Genomic DNA, 16,344 nt, shown 5'->3' on the forward strand with positions numbered 1-16,344 from the left:
ACCACATGCTGTATGCAATTGAGCTCTTCATTTCCGCCAATCTCTGATGCGTCGAGGTTTGTGTTCTAGGTTGTTGTTAGGACGCGGATAATAGCAACCAAGAAGAAATATTTCAATGGACGGACAGGAAAAAAAATAAAGCTTCAATGGATGCCAATTCCATTAGAATTTCAGGGCCCTGTTTAATAACCTTACAGCCCGTATATCCTCGACCTAAGAAGCTAAGAGCAGACCATATGCCCCCGCAAAGGATATAAAATAGATGGATCTTCTTCTGTTATAATTACCCCCATAAGGCTATCGGCTTATTGGTTTCAGAATAATGGGTTGGCCAGGCTACCTCAGGAAAGTGGATTGAGGATACGTCTCGGGCTTAACCTACAGAACCTCTACAACATGAATCTTCATGGAATTTAGCAATTTGCTTTAAGTGCCTGGAACTCTCCATTGATTTTATGCCCTGCATTTCATCAATCCTCCCCTGCCTGCGCATGGCATTATACCATGAAACCGTAGAAAATATGTGAATATTATGCCTGAGGAGGGCAGGCATGATGACACACCAAGTGAAAGGTGATGCATGGAATTATAGACAAAATGTAATAACTATAAATCAATGGAGATAGAATTCGATTCCTATTAAGAATCTCTAATTTAAACATCATCTTCCAAATTTCAATCATAAGCTTGAGCAGTATTTCGTTAAATTTTGCTTCTCCTGATTTTAGGCAGAATATCCTACAATTTTTCAAAAAGCAATAAAACATTAGGGCGTGGAGCAACATTATGAATTCTTTTTATGCAAGTCTACTTCTTCATTGAGAAGTTACATTACTGCTCTGATAACAAAATTCCAAAGATGACTAGCTTTTCCAGTTTTGAATAGGCATGCAGATATTTTCTGCTTATTTTTTCTCTCTTCTCCATCCAATCGGATGAACAGATGAGCATCTGCAAGTAGGAACACGGATACCCTGAAATATACACTTCTAGGAATAACCTTGAAAATTATGGGGTTTTTCTGAGAATCAAAGTCGACATGTAGCTGAGGGCAGAGTCAACTGACGATACTGCCACAATGAGAACTGCTACAAGAACAAGGGTGAGGATAGCAGTCTTCAGCTGCACAACATCGGGGAGAAAACTTGGTTTTAGATAGCACTAAATGGCATCAAGTTTGAAACTGAAACAAGCTTTGACAAGCATTACAAAATGATTAGTATTGTTAACTAACTCCTTTTTTTTTGGGGATTTTTTTTTGGGGGGGGGGGGGGGGGGGAGGGGTTTGGGTGGATGTAGAGAAGGAAAGAAAAACGTAGTGTTATGATGGAAAGCAGTGTGTTCCTTTCAGACTCACGTTTCTTAAACCTTAGATGCATACCGTGCTTTGAAGATCAGGCCATTCTATATACTTCAGCTGACTAGGTTGCTCAGCCAGAAATACAAGTAAAGATTTCAAACCCCTAAAAAGAAGAATATATTGATTCATGAAAAACTTAACAATGATTCAATATTTCAGAAGAGAATATAACAATATCTGTAAGTACAATACCACACGGCGTCCTTGATCAGACTGACCCAAAAGGGCTCCTCAGACAAGTCATCGCCAGAGCTAAACTGATGTTGAATTCTTTCTCCACTTTTTCCTCCAGACATTGCATATCTGGTGCCAAAATGCGCTGGACGAGAATATTGGATCCTTGCTCTATGGATCTGCCAGGTGATTCCCGATATCAAAGGATGAGTTTGCCACTTACAATTATAAGCAGTAAGGGTAATTAAATAGTTACCACTCTAGCTGGTAGTTGGATGGCATTGCAGTCATTAAATCTGGCAGAATCATATCTTTCACCCTTGAATGGTAGTTTAGGATGCCAATGAACCAAACCTATACAGAGAAAATAAAAATGGGCTATGCAACGCTAAATACTAAAGCAACCTAAACGCAATACAAAAGTATCAGAGAAAGGGGAAAAATAAACCTGAACTTGCTTGCAACCCAGAAACAAACACCATCATGGTCCAAACTTGGTTGCTAACCCTATCAACTCCAATGCAGGACAAAATTGTAGACTTTGGTGAGAATTCAATGGGTATACAAATAATAATAACAACACGAAGAGGGAAAAAGCGGTCGAATAAAGAACAGCTGCTGACGAACACTTTGTAAGTCATCGAATCCAACAAACAAAAAAGAGGTTAAAAAAAAAACTTAAAACACAAGAATCACCACTCCAGTAATGTCTCAGCTAGAAAAATGGACAATCAATCCTAGAGGGAGCAAAAGGAAACATACCCAAATGGCAACAAAGTGTTCAATCAAATTAGTTGAAAAATTGGAAGTTTCAAATTCAAACTTCAAAAGGGCAATTCAAATTCAAACTTCACAGCACATATTGTAAATATTGGAAAACAGCCCCACATGTTCAGGTTTATCCTTCAAAACACCCCCACAAAAACAGCCCCAAAACAATAGGTGCCCACTGATAATCCTGATTTTCCAGATCATACTTAGTATGACATGAACAGAGCCCAACATGTTCACAACCAATGAAAAATGTAAATAACAATCACAACACATATTGTAAATATTGGAAAACAGCCCCACATGTTCAGGTTTATCCTTCAAAACACCCCCACAAAAACAGCCCGAAAACAATGGGTACCCACCGATAATCCATTGATTTTCCAGATCATACTTGACATAAACAGAGCCCAACATATTCACAACCAATGAAAAAAGTAAATAACAATCACAAAGCATATTGTAAATATTGTAAAACAGCCCCACATGTTTAGGTTTATAATTCAAAACACCCCCACAAAAACAGCCCCAAAACAATGGGTGCCCACTGATAATCCATTGATTTTCCAGATCATAATTACTTAGTATGACATAAACAGAGCCCAACATATTCACAACCTATGAAAAAAGTAAATAACAATAACAACGCATATTGTAAATATTGCAAAACAGCCCCACATGTTCAGGTTTGTCATTCAAAACACCCCCACAAAAACAGCCCCAAAACAATGGGTGCCTACTGATAATCCATTGATGTTCCAGATCATACTTACTTAGTATGACATAAACAGAGCCCGACATATTCACAACCAATGATTCACAAAGTAAGATGGAAATTAAATCATACCAATAAATGCCATGAATCATATACTTCGTAGGGGTTGCAAACATAAATAAATGAAGATAAATATCTAGCCAAAACAATAGATCAGTTTCACTGGAATCACAACCAATAGATAATTTTCACAGAATCACAAACGATATATCAGTTTCCTAGAATCACAACCAACTGTTCTCAACCAATCAGTGAAAAGATTCAAAAAAATGCATAAAGATATATAAATGAGAGGCGCAATGGGAGAAGAGATTGGAGGGAGGCGGTGCCAACCACGGGCAGAGGCAGTGAAGCTGAGGCTGAGAATCTGAGATCGTGCAGCTAGGGTTAGAAACAAGAGGGAAAACAAAGTGACGAAGATTGAGACTTGGCCTTGTTTACTTTCACAAAACATCTCATCTTACTTAATTATTACAACTTTTTCAAATTTTCACACAAAATAAAATAAACAATTCAACTTTTTCAAATTCCAATACGAAAATAATATTAAAACAGTATATTCTAATAATATTTTATTCAACTTTAATCTCAACTCATCTCATTTTTGAAAACAAACGAGGTGTTGGGGGGTAAGCCAAAGGACCAAAACCATGTAAAACAGCACCGTTTTAACCTCTAAAAACGATGCCGTTTTACATTTAGTGTGGCGTTTTGTAACCAAATCACCAAATCAGAGTCAAACGATCCCGTTTTGACTCTGTTTTGGTCCTTTTGGACAGGCTGGGCTGCACCACTGCAGTGTATTGGATTCTTAAGAGCATTCTCATTGGAATAGCCAAAGCCGACTCAAAGTTTTAGCTAATATGACATAAATTTGCCTCTGCCTATTCCATTCACATCCAATTCCTACGTTGGATTATCTATTTATTCTTTATATAATAATAAAATAAAATCCATTTAATATATCAAAATTTTTAATTAATTTAATTTTATCATATTTTACCATTCTACCGATTATATGTCAATTAATAATCATATTCTGATTAAATTATTGGTTAAGAGTGCGACTGCCCAAATCATTGTGCATTTACAACAAGTAGCCCAAAGAAGTGTACCATTACATCATTAATGTAGTTACAAAAGCCACATACTAATGTTGCTGCCTCAACATACACCTCTAAGATTTGTGCCATTACAGCAACATACTAAACTCTGGTATAAACATCCACATAAATCAGAGTGTTAAAAAGAGATGCTGCACTTCCGACAAAAAAACATCCACAGCAATATGTTGGTTTAGAACAAGTTGCATCCACTGCAGTTCCTTTACGCTAAGAAAATGAACCAAATCTACGAACAAAAGCAGTACAAATTTATAACCCGACTATACAAAAAGCAGTACATATTTCATGAATCAAAACTTGTACCTGAACTAGAAAAATGGGACAGAACTTCAACCAGCTAGTTCTGAGAGAATGTGAATGAGACCCAGTTCAGTACATTGCTTCCTATAGATCCCAACTGAAAGCAAAAACCATGTAAGAAGTAACTTTCTATAACAGAATATAATAAATTCTCAAGCTCATTACTAGAAACTTATATCCCAACATGTTCTTAGAGCACACAAGGTGACACTTATTAGTCAATAACAATGTATCCCTAATCTTAAGAGATTTTTTATTTTTCTGCAAGCATAAATCAATAGCCAAAATGATAAAAGAAGCTTACCCTTAGACCAATATAACCACCTTTTGATAATTAAGTCAATATTATTAATTGCGCAAAGGGTGCAAGTTTGCAACCCAAGTACACGGTGCATAAAAGCAGAGTGGAGCCATCTAACTAAAGACGAAACAAAAACGAGATGACATAAAATTTATACAAGTAAAACTACAACCATTAAGTCAATGCTCAAGACATAAGGGTCTTTAGCAGTATAGAACAAAACTCATCGACTGCCTTCATACAGCCTTCAAAGATCCTCACATTTAATTCTTTCCACACGGACCACATCATGCAAAAAGGAAACATCCTTCAACTTCGACACTATGTTGGCCTATGCTATAACACAAAAGTCATGTAAAATGGCCAAAATAATATTAAAAAAGAAAATAGAATTATCCTCTCTTCCGGATAAAATTATTAGTGAGAATTCCACCCCCTCAATGCCTAAAATCTCAACTTCGTTACCTAACTTCAGAAACAATATTATAAGTATAAACCTCTCAAGCAATATGATTGTTAGTAAAATATCATCCCTGTGGTCTAAAATTATATGAAGCTCGAGAGAAATGCCATAGAGTGATGTCAAATGAGATTTCTAACAAACAAGACGGGGCTTTTTTTTTTACTACACTTTCTATTACCTTTGTGTTTTGGGCTATTAAAAAATAGTAACATGTTTTATTCGTTTTCTGATGCTGTTTTTTTAATACGCAGATGGAAACATGGTTGGGGAATCAGGGTTTTAGGTTCGAAATTAAAGATCTTGTGTTTCATGGGGGTTTTGCTGGAGAATTTAAGATTTTTATCGGAATGAGAAATAACGTTATTATTGCAAAGGATTCAAGAAATGGGGAAGACGAAATACCTGGTTGAAAGGAAAAGAAACGCGAGATAAAAAGGGTGGTGCGGTGGCGTTCTGGCGACGAGACTTTCAGCTGTTGAGGGGCGTGAGTCCGAAGCTGTGATTTTACCTTCTTCTACGACTTTTCACCTGGGCGGAAGAAAGAAGCAGAGACAAGAATGAAAAAATTGAGAGGGAGCGAAACGAACGGTAGTTTATGAGAAAATATGGAGAGAGGAAAGAGAGTGTTACAAAAGAAACAATACAATAAAGATGTGGTTCGTCTACAATATACACAACCATGAGTCTACGATCATGCTAGGGAGACCTACAGATAGATGACCGATTCTTTTATTTATTTATTTATTTTTTTACTTAAATATGAAGAAATATTTTTTTAATATTTAAGAAAAAAATAAAAATAAAAAAATCAATTCAAAACATTTTTTAATATTTAAAAATAAAAATGCACCTAACTATCTAGCATTTCTCATGAATTTAATTTTAAAAATATTGTAGCTAAAACTAATTAGAGAAATTTTATTTGCAGTCCCGAGACTGCATGTGCAGACTCTTTATTAAATAAGAAAAAATATCATTTTAAGAGAAAAATTTTAAAGATAAAATTACCTATATCTATATTACAGTCTCCAAATAATTAAGGACTATACGTAACATTGCTCAACTAACTATAACTTCACTTTGGTTAATCCAATGCCACCTTGTTTTTTTGTTCTAGTAGCTATTTGAAGCATTTTTGTTTTACCTTTAGCTATTCCAATTAGACTGTTCTAAGGACCTAAACCCTATTTTGGGCCATTCTTTTTTCCCAGACCCTAAATCAAGCATTAAACTAAACCCCAAAAAAAAAAAAAATTTTTTTAATCTTTATTTTAGTAATAAATTTCTTTATTTATGATTTTTATATTCTTTTTACCACTAAATTTAATTTTTAGTACTGATTATTAACAATTAGTCTTTAACTAGTGTCTAATTACATGTTATTATATTATAATATTACATGTTATTAAATATTAATACATTATAATATTTTATATTAATGTTTAACTTATTCCTAATTTCATATTAGTATTATAAACTTATACTATAGTTTTAATTTTATAATTTTATTATATATAGGACTTAGTATTAAATGTTATTATATGTTAGTTATTTTACATTAGTGCTTATACATTAGTATTACATGTTACAATAAATTGATCAGTACTATATATTACTATTACATTTTATTATATGCTAGTTTTATACGTTAATAATAAATGTTATTATACATTAGTATTACATGTTATTTCATATTAATATTTATACATTAGTATTACATGTTATTATACATTAGTGTTACATGGTAGCAATAGTATGATGTTTACATATACTAAATTATTATTAATCAATGTAGTCTATTTATATCATAGTATAAGTTATATTATGTAATATATAGTGGATTGTTTACATTTTAGTTTTTCATTTTTATATATTTTTATTATTATGGAAAATATTATTATGCTTTTTAATGATGAATCAGAAAAGTTTTTCATAAAATATAGGCTTTTATAAAAAAAATTATGATTTTCAACACTTTTTTAAATATTTTAATAAATATAGATGAATTATGCTTTTCAACATTTTAAATGCAATATAGTTTTTTTATCAAAAAAATTAGGCTTTCATACGTAAACCCATACTTAAAAAAAAGAAAAGGGGTTGAACTCGGAACCCGGAATCCAAATTTTGTAAAACCTGGATTCATCTGGGTTCCCGCCCGTCTTTGACCTGGGTTAATCTGGTATGGGTTTTGGCCCAGATTTAAAATTTGGGTTCCGGTCCGGGTACACCCGGGTTGGAACTTGGATGAACAGTCTTAAGTATAAGTATATTATTTTATAATAATTTGCTCAAATTAATATATTATTGAATTTAACTAACTACATAAATTATAGTTAAATAAAATATATATGATTAATATATAGAAAAAATATATATTTTTATAAAATATGTACAATATCAGAGTCAAAGTCGATATATCATCACCTTCCAACTCCGACTTTGACTTTTTTAGTAAAATAAACTTCAACTTATACATCGGAGTTAGAGCAAAATCAGAGCCAACATCAAGTCAGATTTTTAAATTTTTAATCAGCCTAATATATATGCTGAACTAGTATAAAATCTAATTTCGATGTCATCATTCGTCAATAGAGAAAGCTGGAAGAAGAAAGAAAAGAATTAATAAAGAAGTTAACGTTCCCATGAATATGCCAAATGAATTAATTAACTGTTTGCTGACCATAGGGCTCTTAAAGAGATTTTTTAGATAAAAATTTCATATACAGTTATTTTTACATACTACTTGTATATTTTATTAATATAATTAATTATATATTAAAAATAATGATGCAATTAATCTTATTAACAAAATGTATAAAAAATAAGCAAAAATTTATATAACATAATTGTTTTCCAGATCATAACAGTAGCAGCTGAAGAATCTTATGTTATGTACGATATGCTAGCAGCTCTTTAAAGAATTAATTAAAGGTCTAGCTATTAGATGATCCAGCCTGCATGAGATATAACTAGCTAGCTGCATGCCGGCCATGCCAACGATGCTTATTTATTTTAGTCACTGAAATATATTAAAATAATATATACACACCAAAGTTGGGGTGTAATTCGAAATCTAGCTCATCTCCATGAGTAAAAACAAACTTAATTTGTCATGCTTCCTTCGATTCTACATCCATCCATCTTTATTCTCGGGTCTGGCTGGCCACTGGCACTGGCCAGGCCAGATCACCTCGAAAAAGTGATTGTCACAGTGATGGGCTTAATTTGATGATCTTGACGATTAGTTTGATAGATATGGTTGGCCTCTAGCTAGTATCATAATCTTCTCGAAATAATGGAGTTTAAACACTAAATAGTTCAGACATTAACGATTAGCACTTATCTGGTTGGCAAACCAACCAGAAAACGAACATGAATATGCTGTGTGTGTATGTATATATTTGCTGGCATACATATATGTTGGCCTGATGGTTTCTGGTAGCAAGGAATACTGCCATTAGTCTTCCCAGATAATGTTCTACGTTGTTTGAATCAGCTGCCAGCACAGGTTTTTACACCTTAATTAATGTTTCTTCAGTGGGACACGCATGCAACGTGGTGGTTGAACTGATTCCTTGCTGCTGCCATTTCGATTCTCTCCCATTTTTCCTTCCACTTGGTCTCTTCTTGGTGAGCTTTGGATTCTCTGAGGTCGATCCCTTGGAGGCATTCGGAGTAGAGAATAGAATCCATTTCTTCCAGGATCGTCTTCACATTTTGTGACGGACACTTTTGCTCCAATGCCATTTGCGGTTTTTCTCCATGCCTTCAACAACAACGGGAAATATTTCTTCTATTGCGAGTGATGCCATCGTTACAAATTGCTCGTTGTTCCACAGATAGAGCGCACGCTCAGCAACCTAGTCCAAAATTATAGGACACTAAGGTTGTCAGGAAATAAAATAGAAATTCACAAAGCAGAAGATCTTGGGTAGTTTGACCTTCTTTTCCAGACGAAGAAAATAAAGAAAAACGTTCGCCAGGACAATATATGCTAGCTAATACAGTACGCAAAGTGCAAACAATTGCAAAGACATGAGAATACCCACATAATAGGAAGCCAATTGATTCGTATGCGCAGTACTCTCAAGCTCCAATTTGAGCTCATTGCTACAGTGTCTTGGGCTCTTTATCAAGAGCCTTAAGAAGCTGCAGCCGCTAACTACATGAATTTTACATTTTCAAGCATCTCTAAACCAATATTCACGAGGATAATATATATACCAGTACGCTTTGACAGCAGAAAAATCATAATTGTAAAGAAAACAAAAGTGGAATGGCAAGCCGAGTTTTAGCATGCAGTTGTAGATTCTAAATTACCTTCTGTTCAATACAAGTGATTTTCAAAGAAGATGGAAGCGTTGATAGACTAAATAAAGCTTTTCCACGACCATTTTACAAAATTCAGCACAAGAAAGACCTTTAAACTCAATAAATTAAAGATTTTAAAGAGAATTAGCTATGAATTATGAGAGAATCAATTTGAGAAACCGTGTCGTTGAGCTTACCTGGGAGTTCCAACTGTTCAAACATTTTGTGATCTGGGTGCACATAGGCAGTGCTAACTTTCTATACTGACCAGGATCTAAATTCTCCACCAGCTCCTCCAACTCCCCGATGAGGAAAACTTCCTTCTGGCAATTGATGACAGGCCAATACCTCAAAATTCCTCTAACAATAACCCCTCCCAGCACATGCTCCTTTTGCAAAAACTGGGAAACACAATAAGCCAGCTGCCTATGGTAAGCCTGCATCCCCTTTGTCTTGTGCAGAGGAATAAACACTCTCATTAAGAACAACTTGTGCTCTTCTTTGAGTGGAAGTGTAAAACCATTGATGATACTTCCCCAAATCTCAAGCAGCTCCCCGATGCCAAAGTGCCTCTCTGTTTCAAATATGAAGTGCAAGAACACGTCGTTCATTGATTTCCGCATGAATGAACGATAGAAGGTGAATCTCAAATATACCCGATGGTATATGTTCTTCAAGCATTCACGTTCCCTTGGATCCTCAGACTGGAAAAAAGAGAGGAGATTAACAAGGAAGGGATGGTCGACATGGTCTCGAAGTATCTCTGAATCTGTGTTGGTAACTAGTCGTAGAAGGATATCATAAACAACTTGGAGGTGCGACCATGCTGGTGAAAAGGTAGAAATGAGGTCATCATCATCAAGCAAATTTGGGGTGATGGAGGAGGGATTGGAAGGTGGAGGGAGTGGACGAAACAGGTTGGTCGATAGTGTAAAATTCTGTAACTTGAAGAATCTGTAACTTGAAGAATCAAGAACAGAGAAATAGAAACATGGAAGAAAAAGGAGAGAAAAACTTAATGCAGAAATTCTCAATGAATTGAATGATCTGAAAATACTGAATTGTACAAAAACTTCCTTTACATCATTTCTATTTATAGACACGTATACTAACTAACATTACCTAATTTATTTCATTTGCATTTCATCTTAATTTATCTGTCATTTAGAAACCTTAACTTTTCTGTTTAGCTTCCCTTGACTTCAACTCCAAAGCTTCAATCTGAGTTTGTATATTCCAACACCCCCCCTCAAGAGGGGAATGGATGTTTATCATTCCCATCTTGCGGATCAAATGATGGAAATTAAGGGAACCAAGTGGTTTAGTCAGAATGTCTGCCAGTTGATGTTTGGATGGAATATGAATTATCTTGATTAAACCTTCTTGCAGTTTTTCTCGAACCAAATGGCAGTCTAGCTGAATGTGCTTGGTTCTTTCATGTTGGACAGGATTTGAAGCAATTTCAGAGGTTGGTTTGCTGTCTGTATAAAGCAAAACAACTTGTGGATGAGGGATTTTCAGGTCAGCTAATAGGTAGATCAACCATTGTAGTTCACATGTGGTAGAGGCTAGAGCTCTGTATTCAGACTCAGCTGAGGATCGACTAATTGTTGGCTGTTTCTTTGATTTCCATGAGATAAGAGAGTCACCAAGGAAAACTGTGAAGCCAGTAACACTTTTTCTGGTATCAATGCAGCCACCCCAATCACTGTCTGAGTAGGCTTTTAGATGAAGAGATGAATGAGCAGATAGAAAAATTCCTTGCCCTGGTGTTGCTTTGATATATCTGAGAACCCTTTCAGCAGCTTGAAGATGATTGCTGCTAGGATGAGCCATGAATTGGCTTAATGCTTGTACTGAGTAGGATATGTCAGGTCTAGTTGTAGTGAGGTATAACAACCGACCCACTAATCTTCTGTATTGTGCAGGATCTGATAAAAAAAGTGATGAGTCATTGGCACTCAGCTTAAGTGTAGATTCCATAGGGAATGCCATAGGTTTACAACCTGAAAAACCACTATCTTGCAAGATATCTAAGGCATATTTTCGTTGGCACAAAGTTATGCCTTTGGTAGATCGAGCTACTTCAATCCCTAAGAAATACTTTAGTTCTCCCAAGTCTTTGATAGTAAAAGAGTCATGTAAGAACTTTTTGACAGTAAGTATAGCATCAAGATTATTAGAGGCAAGAATCACATCATCAACATAAATCAAAAGTGCTATGAAACTGTTTGAATTATGCTTGATGAATAGAGATGAATCAGACTTCCCTTGAATAAAACCAAATTGAAGTAGAGAAGATGACAGCTTGGAAAACCACTGTCTTGAAGCCTGCTTTAGACCATATAGGCTCTTTTTGAGTTTGCAAACTCTTGGGTCAGCTGGTGAGGAGGAGTACCCTGGTGGTAGTTGCATATAGACTTCTTCATTTAGATCTCCATGGAGGAAAGCATTGTTTACATCAAGTTGATGTAAATGCCAATTCTTAATGGCAGCAATGGATAACAAAGTCCTCACTGTTGTCATTTTAGCTACAGGTGAGAATGTATCAAAAAAATCAAGACCTTCTTGTTGGGTGTAGCCTTTTGCTACTAACCTTGCCTTGTATCTGTCAATTGTGCCATCAGCCTTGAATTTAACACGATATACCCATTTACATCCAATTGCAGTCTTATTAGGAGGTAATATTGCAAGTTCCCATGTTTTATTTAATTCAAGAGCCTTTATCCCATCTAACATGGCTGCTTGCCATTGTGGGTAAGAATTGGCTTGTTTGAAGGTCTTAGGTTCAAAAGTAGATGACAAGGCAGAAGTAAAAGCTGCATGTTTAGGAGATAATTGATGTGTTGAAAGAAAATAAGCAAGAGAGTATGGCTTACCAGAAGAAGGAATACAACAACTAAAGGATTTTTGAGATGTTGAAGTAGATTGAGCCATATTACCACAATGAAAATGCTGCAGATATGAAGGAGGATTCTTTATTCTTTCAGATCTTCGAAGACTTACAATTTCAGGATTAGTCTGTGAAATGACAGTTGTTTGAGTTTCAGAAGAAGAATTTTGTGAAATAACAGGTGTTTGATTTTCAGATGATGGATTTTGTGAAGTGATGGGTTCTGGAATTTCAGAAGATGGAATTTGTGAAGTAATGGGCTCTGAATTTTCAGAGGATTGATTTTGTGAAGAAGTAGGTCCTTGAATTGCAGAAGGTGGATTCTGTGGGCTAGTAGGTATTGTGAAGTCATGTATTTGAGGAAAATCAGGGAAAATAAAGGGTATGTGAGTAGTGTTTGGAATGGAAGGAAAAACATTCTCATGAAATATGATATTTCTTGAAACAAAGATTTTGAGAGTAAGGAGATCAAGCACTTTGTAACCTTTGATATTTGGTGGATAACCAAGAAATAAGCATTTTGAGGCTCTTGGATGAAATTTGCCTCGACCAGTGTTGATTGTGCTGGCAAAACACAAACAACCAAAAGCTTTAAGATAATTATATGCAGGAGGTTTATGAAAAAGCATGTCATATGGTGTTTTATTGTGTAGGACAGATGAAGGGGTTCGATTTATGAGATGTGTAGCTGTCAATACACATTCAGTCCAGTATGTTAAGGGCAATTTTGATTGAAAAAGGAGAGCTCTAGCAACATTTAACAAATGTTGATGCTTTCTTTCAACTCTGCCATTTTGCTCAGGAGTTTCTACACAAGACAGCTGATGTATTATGCCATTTTCTTGATAAAAGGAAGGCATATTGAATTCTTGACCATTGTCTATTCTAAGTGTTTGTATTTGAGCATTAAACTGGGTTTGAGCATGAGCAATGAAGTTAGCAATTAAGGCTCGAGTTTCTGACTTAGCTTTCATAAGAAAAAGCCAAGTGAATCGTGTATGATCATCCACAATGGTAAGAAAAAATTTATATCCAGAATGAGAGATAGTGGAAAAAGGACCCCAAATATCACAATGTACTAATTGAAAAGTTTTATTTGAATTGTTTTGTGATACAGGAAAAGATAGTTTCTTTTGCCTAGCTAGAGGACAAATCTCACAAACAGGATTATGAGATGTCTTTATAGAAGAATCAATGGAACTAATGAGTTTTTGTTTGGCAGAAGATAAATGTCCCAAACGGAAGTGCCATATGTCAGGACTAATAGTAGATGTGTTAGCCAAAAAAGATTTGTTTGAATTAGGAATTTCCTTCTGTGTAGCAGCAGAAAAATTGATTAGGTGGTATAGACCATTTTTGACTTCAGCAAGCCCAATCATCCTCCATTTGCTGAGGTCCTGCAATACACATTTGGATTGAAAGAAAAATAGAGCAATAGAATTTTCTTTAGTCAATTTGGAAGCAGAAATTAGATTGACATGAAAAGAAGGAACATAGAGAGCATTGTGTAAAACTAGATCAGGGGAGTATTTAACAGTGCCAGTAAAGATTATAGGAACTGAGTGACCATTTGGTAAATGAACTAAAGAAGTTCTTGGTGGGATTTTTATAGAGGTGAACGAGTGAGGAGAACAGATCATATGATCTGTTGCTCCAGTATCTAATATCCAAGGAGAGATGGGATTTAATGAGACATTAGCTGAATAAAGAATGGGATTATTACCTGATGTAGAGACAGTGTTAGCTACAGGATTGGAATTGATAGAAGAAATAGATAGACTATTTGCAAGAGTCATCAAATTCTGTATTTGCTCTTGAGAAAAGAACATAGATGGGTTGTTTAAGTTTTGCTCCATAGAAGATGCAAAGTTTGCATTGGGCAATCGTGTAGAATTGCTTCTTTTTCCTCGAGGCCCTTTCCATCCTGGTGGATAGCCTAAAAGTTGGAAACACTTATCTACAAGATGTCCAGAAAATCTACAATGGGAACAAATGACATCTGTTTTGCCTCTGACTTTGCTGAATTTAACAGCATTTGAAGAAGTTTGTGTTAATGGTTGTGCAGCAACCATAGCATGGGAATCAAGAGGGATATGTACTGCATTAGTTAAAGAACGTTGGCTTTCTTCTTGTATCAATAAGGAGAAAACCTTTCTCATTGATGGTAAGGGAGAGAGAAGCAATAGTTGGCTGCGAATTGCTGAAAAAGAATCATGTAATCCAATCAAGAATTTCATGACATAGTTAGCTTGTTGTTGATCAGCAAGATTCTTGAATACTGAACAAGTGCATTTTTCCATGAAACCACAATTACAAGTGGGAAAGGGACGGTAACTAACATATTCATCACATAGTGCTTTGAAACCACTAAAGTATTCAGTGATTGAACTTGAGCCCTGAGAAATAGAACTCAAGGATTTTTCCAAAGCAAATACTCTTGGACCATCACTACGCAGGTATCGAATCTTTAATTCATTCCAGATGTCAGCAGCATTATTGAAGTAAAGAAGACTACCTCGAATCTCCTTTGCAATGGAATTCATTAGCCAAGAAAGCACAAGATTGTTTGCCCGTAACCAAGCAGTCTTGAGTCGAACATTTGCAGGGTTAGGTTGAGGCAAACTCCCATCGATGAAGGCAACTTTGTTCTTGACTGTGAGAGCAATTGTGATGGATCGACTCCTAGCTACATAGTTGTCACCAGAAAAAATTTCAGATACAAGAAGAGCTCCAGGATTATCAGATAGATGCAGATAGTAGTAGCTTGAGGAGTTATCAGAAGGATTCCCCAAAGGAGAAGAGTCATCAGAGGATTCTGCCATAGAAGCAGAATAAAGAAAACAACAAGAATTCTTGAAAGAAATCAAGAAAAGAAAGGAGAAGGCAGTGGAATGTTTATGGACGATGATACCATGTAAAATTCTGTAACTTGAAGAATCTGTAACTTGAAGAATCAAGAACAGAGAAATAGAAACATGGAAGAAAAAGGAGAGAAAAACTTAATGTAGAAATTCTCAATGAATTGAATGATCTGAAAATACTGAATTGTACAAAAACTTCCTTTGCATCATTTCTATTTATAGACACGTATACTAACTAACATTACCTAATTTATTTCATTTGCATTTCATCTTAATTTATCTGTCATTTAGAAACCTTAACTTTTCTGTTTAGCTTCCCTTGACTTCAACTCCAAAGCTTCAATCTGAGTTTGTATATTCCAACAGATAGCATGGACATGAGGGGCGCCAAAATTTGATCACTCAGTGGTACTTTCTTTAACTTAACGATGGAGAGGAGTTGAGTGAGCTTCTGCCGCTTAAGATCTTGCTGTGAAGGAGATTCAAGAGGATCGGTGAAGGTGAAGATCAAGGTACAGTAAGATATAATAGAAAGAATTTCTTCATTTTCAGAACTGGAGAAATGGATGGCAAGGTTACTTCTAGGTTTATCCTTGGAATCTAGATCAAATAGGTACTGAAGGGTGGCATATTTTTTCTTTAGAGAGGCAGTTGGGGAGTCTCTTTGAGCAGCCATTTCACCCCCTCCCTTTTTCTTCCTATTTGCTTCTCCTCTAACTCCTACTAGGAGATTATTGTTCAGAATGATTTTTCTTATATTTCTTGTAGGTGCTGAAGAAAGAATGTCCTGATATTTTCTCTTTTATCTTTGTTGTTTGTTGGGTTGTGAAAGAAGGAACGAAAGGACAGCTAGCTGATGTTCTGTAGATAGGAAATATTGTAATATCCGACCCATAATGGGAGTACCGAGTACTGAGTTTTCATAAAAATGTTACAGGTAAAGTGACAGTTTTCTTGTTTATGCTCCTCATCTGGATGATCGCCACGTGGGCTTTCCTGATTATTGTT

At 35.4% G+C, this 16,344-nt stretch overlaps 1 protein-coding gene and 1 pseudogene across 2 annotated transcripts; both read right to left on the reverse strand.

Annotated features, from left to right (window-relative positions):
- Positions 1-673: 673 nt before the first annotated feature.
- Positions 674-5,910, reverse strand: LOC122310682. 2 transcript variants are annotated; one of them, XM_043124790.1, is made up of 7 exons: positions 5,671-5,910; positions 4,508-4,601; positions 1,983-2,048; positions 1,791-1,888; positions 1,553-1,713; positions 1,382-1,463; positions 674-1,122 (listed from the first exon to the last, which is right to left on the reverse strand). In XM_043124790.1, exons 3-7 carry the CDS (start codon positions 2,017-2,019, stop codon positions 1,009-1,011), a joined length of 492 nt encoding a protein of 163 aa, XP_042980724.1. In that variant the 5' UTR covers positions 2,020-2,048; positions 4,508-4,601; positions 5,671-5,910; the 3' UTR covers positions 674-1,008. The 2 variants fall into 2 exon arrangements, with proteins under 2 accessions (XP_042980724.1, XP_042980723.1); XM_043124789.1 differs by having other exon boundaries at positions 1,983-2,041; positions 5,671-5,909.
- A 2,662-nt stretch (positions 5,911-8,572) lies between these two features.
- On the reverse strand, positions 8,573-16,123 carry LOC122311499 (annotated as a pseudogene).
- Between the last annotated feature and the right edge of the window lie 221 nt (positions 16,124-16,344).

The sequence above is a fragment of the Carya illinoinensis genome, chromosome 5 (assembly GCF_018687715.1).
Source record: "Carya illinoinensis cultivar Pawnee chromosome 5, C.illinoinensisPawnee_v1, whole genome shotgun sequence".
NCBI classification, from domain to species: domain Eukaryota; kingdom Viridiplantae; phylum Streptophyta; class Magnoliopsida; order Fagales; family Juglandaceae; genus Carya; species Carya illinoinensis.

Bases quoted from the DNA above. Each gene is read 5' to 3' on its own strand.
- LOC122310682 (XM_043124790.1), bottom strand. From the start codon at position 2,019: ATGATGGTGTTTGTTTCTGGGTTGCAAGCAAGTTCAG. The intron at 1,889-1,982 runs GTTTATTTTTCC...TTCTCTGTATAG, and splicing joins TGGGTTGCAAGCAAGTTCAG to GTTTGGTTCATTGGCATCCT. The intron at 1,123-1,381 runs GTATGCATCTAA...GATGTTGTGCAG, and splicing joins GGCCTGATCTTCAAAGCACG to CTGAAGACTGCTATCCTCAC.